The sequence below is a fragment of the Carassius auratus genome, chromosome 27, assembly GCF_003368295.1.
Source record: "Carassius auratus strain Wakin chromosome 27, ASM336829v1, whole genome shotgun sequence".
NCBI lineage: Eukaryota > Metazoa > Chordata > Actinopteri > Cypriniformes > Cyprinidae > Carassius > Carassius auratus.
This window is the reverse complement of record NC_039269.1, coordinates 20,850,758-20,858,565: the sequence shown is the minus strand read 5'-3', so window position 1 is coordinate 20,858,565 and position 7,808 is coordinate 20,850,758. Positions and strand designations below refer to the sequence as shown.

Here is a 7,808-nt window from a genome sequence, read left to right as displayed (position 1 = left end):
CTTTTTCTATCAATTAATGATACTCCATCTGCGCCTAGAATGCCTGAAGATGACATGCAATAGTTACAACACGTCTGATAATAACCGCCAATTTTGTGACAGACATTTCACTTTTATATTCTTGCACAAACATGTCTAACCCTGTAGAAGGTCACAAGTAAACAACTAATTCAGATGTATTATTTACACTGGCAAACAGCATCTGTCTGCTAACAGTCATCAGGTTCTGTGGAAAAGGCCAAAAATAACCTCTCTCATCTATTCCTTACTAAATGCATAAAACTCTATATTCTTAAGAACTATATTTTAACACATATTCAACTATTGTTCATCACCTATGAGACCAATATCATCTGAAATATGATACATAATGTTACCGTAACATGTTGACTGATCCGAATGAAAAGCCCATTCCCAGCAACAAGAAGGCATTATAATGGGAATGAGTATTTCATATATGGAGAACATTTTTCAGAATAATTACTGTGATAATGAGATAGTGACTATTGTGACTTGGTTACTCATTATAATTACTTCTCTCACAATAATCTTCTTGTATTAATGAAATACTTACTTTAATGAAAACTTGTTTGCTGTGTTCATGCATTAACACAAATAGATGTTGCTAATGTGCCGTCACTTCCTTATTTGCATGTGCGGATTAATTTCGAATGAATTCTGAGAAAGTGTCTCATTATATTGGAAATATAATTGATTAGTACACTAAACTTTTCGTCCTAATGCAAAGTGATTTTTTGTAGATCGTGTTGGCAGGTTCGTTACATAATCAGCTCAAGGACAAAGTGTACAGCAGTGCGCACGAGTACACTCTTTCACGTTGTAGCCTACCCTGAAGACAGCCGGGTTACTAAGAGTCACTTTAATATTTGCATGCCTTATGCTCAGGCTTATCAACAGAAGAGGTGGTTGCTAAGCATGTGTCCTTGACACAATCTATGTGTTTATCAATTAGATTTAGGTCTATGTCAGTATTGCTTTTGACCATTTGGCATCCTTAGATAGTGATAGTGATGAACAGATGTTAAGGAAAAGGTAACAATCATTGACTTGCTAAAAGAATTCTGGGATTTGAATATTGTTTATAATCTATTGCCTAGATTATGTTATTATTATAAATGTTGCTGTTGTTGTTATATTATATCATGTCTTTCAAAAAAAATAAAAGAAGTAAAAGAAAGAAAAAAGAAAAGAAAAGAAAAAAGCAGCTTTGCTGGTCTTATCCAGTTTAAACTGGTCTCCTACACTGACCAAGAGCTTATGCTGGTTTAGGTTCTCCCCTTTTTTATTTTTATTGATGTGTGCTTACATTATCTGCAGAAATTCTTTCAAATTAAAAATGCCCCATTTTCTTCAACACTGCAGCTTAAATGTAACCATTGTATTTTTTTACCTGTCAATCAGAAGTAAATGAGCTCGGCGTCTGAACGTTCAGTCCAGCGATGAAAAGGTTGTAGTGGTGAGCTCTTTTTTTCTTCTTTTAAGTGCTATCAATTTTTATCTTTATTTCAATGTGTATATTGACTCTTAGATTTTTGGTTGTGTAAAATCGCATTTACTATAAATCACTAACTTTTTACACCTTTCAAATTTACGAAAACATAATCCAAAAATACCTTTCACAGTTTCCGGCTCCCCAAAAATGGACTGTGCGCTGTGAACACGCAAAGGCAAAAAATAAAATAACCCTTCTGATTGGCTAAACCATGAATCTGACCGGAAATATATATTTTTCCCCTATTGTCTAAAAAGGTTGTTACAGAGTTTGACATAACACTTCATCAAGTCAATTATTACATTGATATTTGATCGTTTTCTGTATTTAATTCCATATAAAATTGCTTACACCATACCTTTAAGCACCTTTCGTTTAAAAAGTAAAAATTGCCTGCAATCACAAAGCACATTGCGTATCATTTTACAAAAACGGTAAACCACCAATGAAATAGCATGAGTGATTCCAATTTCTAACAAATGTTCAATATTGAATACTGCCGTATATTTTAAGAATTGAGAAGAATACTATGAATAAACAGAATAAGTGCAGTAAATGTTACTGAATTGTTTTAAAAAGGAGATTTTTTTAATCTCTCTCAAATCAACTTGAATAGAAAGAAAACACAATTAAAACCTATTCACATTTGTCTGCTTGGACGCAATGAAAATATGTACATTATTTACAGCGTAAGTCTACAGTCCATAAATAAGTGTGAGATTCCTAGTGAGATCTGAGTCTGTATCGAAAGTCAACATCATAGGTGGGCTGCAGAACGCCCAGTCCGGCCCGAGACTGGTCCAGCGGCGGTTCTTTCACATCAGGGTCTAAAAGGTCCATTTCAAAGTACGCTAGCAGTAGAGACAGGAACTGCTTGATCTCATGCACAGCAAAGAAGCGGCCAGGACACTTGGTTACCCCAGAGCCAAAGGGCATGTAGTAGTAACGAAGTTTGCGTCCGTTTCGATAAAAGCTCGTCTTCTCCTGTCCATTCTCATCAAGGTATCTATCATACTTGTATGTCTGTTCGTGGAAGATGCAAACACATTAATGAGGAGATTAATTCTTACATCATTTACCAGTTTATTCTGATATTTTTTAGGTGAAAGCTGCCATTTATCTCACCAGAGGATCTTCATAGATCTCAGGATCAAAGTGAATCATCGGGGGGTACAGAGCTATTACATCATCTTTGCGGATGTGGTAAGACTCGTTGTTGTCCAGGTGAAGAAGGAAATCGCTCTTGGCCATTCTCACATTCAGGGACGCGCTGGACAGCCTCATCGCCTCTTTAATGATACTGTCTGAAATTACAGGGAAGCTTTAGTACACATGACATTCCAGTATGTTAATCACATTGAGTACATGAATTTTTTTATATTTTCAAAGTGTTCCCACCTAGAACTGGCATGTTGTCCAACTGTTCCCTTGTTAGTACAAGTCGAGAATTCATGGGATCGATTTTCTGATAAGAACTTTCAAATGTTCGCCTCACCTCTTCGGTAGCAGCTTTCATGGCCGCAGGGCACCTGCAAACAAGCAGAAGTTGTGTCATCTACTTAACAAGTACAGCAGGGAATGTTTTGGTGGGGTATCAAGACAGATTACTTCGTCTAATTGATTTGAACATTTATTATCAATTTCTGAATTTCTTTTTTTTTTTTCATCAACTATTTTTGTTGTCTTATACATCAGAGGAAAAGAGCATAAGTTAGTTAAGATCTTCTTCTAAATGCAATTACAGTATAGTCTTTTCCAATAACACTAGGAATGCTTATCTCCAACACTACAATTACCGCATTTATCTGTGCTGGTTGATAACCCTAGGGAGTGACTACTGTGCAGTTTTACACTTGCTAAATATGATTTGTACCTGATCATATGGAACAGGGTCCAGAAGGTTGCAGGCAAAGTGTTTGCTTGTGAAGCCCACAGCATGGCCACATGGGTCCTGGCTTTGCTCTGCTCGTTGAAGGTAGATAGTGTGTCATTTAAGAGCATGCGTAAGCATATGAGGTCCGACACATTGGCACGCTTGCTGAGGTTCTCGCGGAGCATTGTCTTGGTGAGATTTTCGCGAGCGCTGTACGCACTTTTGAAAACGTGAATGGGGAGACCAGCAATCAGAGCAGGAAAGATCTTATCAAACTCTTTGAAGTTCTCCAATGCATTGAGCACCAGAGCTTTTTGGGCCTGCTGGCGTGCAATACTCTGGTCTCCATCCAATTCCTTTCCAAAGAGGGTCAGGTAACCTGCTTCAAACATGATCTTGTAGCAGAAAGCAAAAATGCCATCGCTCTGCCACTCGGAGGGTTTGGCTTTCAGCATGCCTGACTGCAGCATGGTGCTCTGTAGGTTTTCCATCATGGTCTCAATGAGAGGAGACAAGGCCTCCCCTTGCAGGGTCTTCAGGAAGGTCTGATGCAGGTTCTCGGTGGTGTAACCTTGACTGGGATCCATGCTCTCATGACCAAATGCCTGCAAGAACACATGCATGTCATCACATCACAGTTTAAGGAGTACATTTTGTTGTTAGCAGTAAGCAACATTTTAGTTTCCTTACCTTTGCAGAGGCATCAAAGTGAAATTTCTTCCAATCTAGATGCCTTCCTTGGCGGATAACGGCATGGTAGGAGAATGGATCACAAAGGAAATGGACATACTGCCCAGCAATCTTGCATGTAAAAATGTGACCATGTTTCTTCTGTCTGCTGCGAAGAAACTCTAAAGGATTGGCACCAAACTGAAGAGCACAACCGAGGTAAGGGATCCAGCCATTTTCTACTGGAGGCTCCCCAGGCTGTCTGAAACAATCACAGCAACAGTTACAAAACAGCTCATAAAAGCAGGGTTTAAGAACAAGAAACAAGTTCATCATGTAAGCCGATTCAATTCAGTACTAGCAAAAATTGTTTGGAAAACTAGCGAACTAAAAACAACATATAATCATTTAAGGCGATCTTTCATTTAAAGAAGTACCCTGCAAGTTTGTTATTTAGGATTAGAGATTGTAAAGATATGTAACATCAATTATCAAACCGATGAGAATCCCATCCATCCCTGTGATGATATTAGTCACAAATCTGTGAGTATTTACCTTCTGCGTATTCCTGTGATAAGCCAAAGACAACAACAGAGTCCAACAACTATGGCCCAAATGAGGGCAATGCTTAGTATCATGACTGCTGGGAAGATAGAAACTGGTGGAACTAGAGTGTGGCTTTAATCATTGAAGATGCTCTCATGTGCTCTTAGCAAGGTTTTATATGATTCACCGCAAGCCACAGCCCTTGACGTAACTCCACGACTAATGACGTGCCAGATGCCTTTAAGAAAAAATACTGGATAGGTGTAGGCATGTGTGTGTGTGTGTTTGTGCGTGTCCTTGAACGGAGTCCATGGACACCTCCACCTGACAGCCAGTAGACTGTACTTTGATAGTATTCCAAAGTTGAGAAACAGCTTCAAGGTCTTTGAGATGTGTGATTTTTTTGGTGGGGTGGTGGGGGGTATGGGGCGTAAACTCTCTGAAACTCATTGAAAAGATTTAAGTATGTTTGTTTATTTGTTTTTTAAAAGCCATGACATAACATTTATGCTGAGGTCATGCTATGTACGTATCAGGCAAGTACATTTCTATGGATGTATTGTGTTCCTGTTGAAACTCATATTTCACCACCATAGACTTCTCAAAACAAAACTAGTTTTTAACAATGACTATACACCCCATACAAACAATTTAATGTTTTGTCTGCAACACAAAACCTCTTGATGACTAAATGGTTGAGGTTGCATCAGTGCCAAAAATAGGAATTCAAGGAAATATCTTATATTGTCACAAAAAAAAGGAAAAACATGCATTATTTGAATATTAAACAACATCAAAAAAAGTATAATATAATATTATTTTGTATTCAAAACCCTGTTTTGTTGTGTCAGATGAGCTAGTATGGTAAATGATTAGTCATATTTTCAGCAGAGTTCTTCTAAGTATTTCCCTCAGCGGGTGATGAGGAGAGGTTCAAAAGCTGTATGAATTGGCAAAGTGTTTATTTGCTTGCAAGAACTTTATACTATTTTAACCTTAATTTGACAGGTTACTTCTGTATAAATGGTCATTGATCGCTTGTAACTGGTGCTCTGCCCAAAACTTCAAAGCATCAGTGAGTTCAGTCAGTTCAAACACACTGGCATCCGTCATGAGCTAGTAAGTAACATTAATAAAAGATATTTCAAAATAAATCAATAAGACGACTTGTTTAACATCAGTACACACATGATTTTAGGAATCTATAATTAGTAAAAAAATGTTGTTATGCTTTGGATTTATGCATTTAATCTGTTACATTTGCATGCAGTTTAATTGGATTTAAAATGAATGAAACATTATTCTCGGATTCTATTGGCAACTGAATGGATCGTTAATCAGCTTTAAGTACCAATCTATAGTCGATCTTATCAAATGCAGTGTTTGTATCTCAATGTGTGTGACGTGTCTAACTGAAAGGAGTTAACTCCATTGATAAGGTCCAGATGAAGGCCATGTTCATCAACTTTAATAATTAACACTGTGATGGCCAAGCATTCATTTGACCTTGAAACTACAGATAAAACAAACAATCTGCTGCAATCAAATCATTCTATTCTGTATCCTCAAAAAGCCTCTTTCCACATAGTTTATTCACCTCATAAACAGTTACAAAATGTTTGAGAAGTCAAATGTAGCATCATATGTATATACCAATAAAAAGTGTGAAGGGGTTCACCTATAGCATAAAGGTATTCATAAAGTTTTATGACTGTTGTAACTTCACGTGCATTCAAAGAATACATTTAACTGAAAACAGCATTTTATAGTCTGTTTTGATGTAACTGCAAATCTAAAAATCATGAGAATCTTGAGTACATTCGCACCACCAGGAGAATAAATTTTAGGCAGGCTCGCTGGGCATTATTTTTTGGACATTTCAGGTTTACCATTTCTTATCGCCCGGGCTCTAAGAATGGTAAACTGACGTGCTGTCGTTGGTTTTTGAGGCTGAGGCTAGTCCCAACCCCCTGGTGACCATTTTGCATCCTGAACGGGTTGTGGCTGCGGTCACCTGGGGGGTCCAAGGGTCTGGAGTGCAAGGTCCGCGCGGCACTACGCCATGCTTCTTTTCCCACTGGATGCCCAGAGGGTCTGTTCTTTGTACCTGAGTCAGTCCGAACTAGCGTACTTCAGTGGGGCCACTCTTCTAGTCTAGCTTGCCACCCTGGAGCGACTCGTAGGTTAATCAAGCAGCGGTTTTGGTGGACGTCCGTGGCGCAGGATGCTCGACGGTATGTGTCGGCCTGTCAGATTTGCACTTCGGGTAAGGGATCCAATCGACCCCCAGCAAAGAAGAAGCCCTCACTCGGACTGATGAGAGGAACAAGGCATCGGCGGACCGTCACCGTACTAAGCCCCCACTTTACGTGTATGGTCAGAGAGTCTGGTTGTCTACTAAGTAGAGCTGCAACTAACGATTATTTTTTCTGTCGACTAATCTAACGATTATTTTTTCGATTAGTCGACTAATCTAATGATTTTTATTACAATAAATAATTAATCTAATGTTCTTTTTTTATTAGCTAATAAATCCTTTGGATAACTTTACAAAAAAATATAAGTATAACTTCTAATATAATATTTCAACCTTTATTCATTTTCAACCTATGTGGTTGAAGTTTTTACAGTATAAAATAATAAAGATTATTAATAATAAATAATAAAAATTATTTTACTATGGTAAATATAAGCTTATGATAACATTTATAATTTAACCACAGTAGCCATAAATTTACAGGTGTCTGAGACGTCATGAAATGTTCTTTAGCATCACAAACCATAAAATGTAGGGTTCTGCTATGGTTTAACATGGTTTCCAGAGATCTGGAGCTGATTCTGGGTAGCTCCGTGGTTTGTGACTGTTGTCTCGCGGTGTGCTGTCTTTTAAGGGGCCGTTCACATATCACGTATGCACGCTCAAGTTCGTTATTTCCAATGTAGGCGCGCGATAATGGAATAATGGAAGCGACGCGCTCGCGACGCGCTCTTTTTTCCAGGCGCGTCCGCACCGCATCGAGTTAATAAAAAATCTAAATTTTTCAGAATACCGCAAGTGCAAGATATCAGACCTGAACCAGGAAGTTGGTCACCAGATCACGGGGTAACCAGTTAAACCGTGACACCGGAGAGCGCCAAGATGTTTTCCTCTTAGGTGCTCGTGCATTGCAGTTGTGCTGCTGCTGTGGTACACCATGTCGGTTTTGC

At 38.4% G+C, this 7,808-nt stretch overlaps 1 protein-coding gene across 1 annotated transcript; it reads right to left on the bottom strand.

Annotated features, from left to right (window-relative positions):
- Window positions 1–2,079: 2,079 nt before the first annotated feature.
- cyp7a1 (cytochrome P450, family 7, subfamily A, polypeptide 1) lies at window positions 2,080–5,164 on the bottom strand. The gene is made up of 6 exons (XM_026206536.1): window positions 4,611–5,164; window positions 4,077–4,317; window positions 3,387–3,991; window positions 2,912–3,042; window positions 2,639–2,817; window positions 2,080–2,536 (listed from the first exon to the last, which is right to left on the bottom strand). Exons 1-6 carry the CDS (start codon window positions 4,691–4,693, stop codon window positions 2,237–2,239), a joined length of 1,539 nt encoding a protein of 512 aa, XP_026062321.1. The 5' UTR covers window positions 4,694–5,164; the 3' UTR covers window positions 2,080–2,236.
- Window positions 5,165–7,808: the final 2,644 nt, after the last annotated feature.

What these genes read in the sequence shown, in the direction of transcription:
- cyp7a1 (XM_026206536.1), bottom strand. Translation starts at nt 4,693, where the DNA reads ATGATACTAAGCATTGCCCTCATTTGGGCCATAGTTGTTGGACTCTGT. An exon ending in ACTTTGATGCCTCTGCAAAG is followed by an intron (nt 3,992 to 4,076) that starts GTAAGGAAACTA and finishes GTGTTCTTGCAG; the next exon opens with GCATTTGGTCATGAGAGCAT. An exon ending in GGACAACATGCCAGTTCTAG is followed by an intron (nt 2,818 to 2,911) that starts GTGGGAACACTT and finishes CTGTAATTTCAG; the next exon opens with ACAGTATCATTAAAGAGGCG.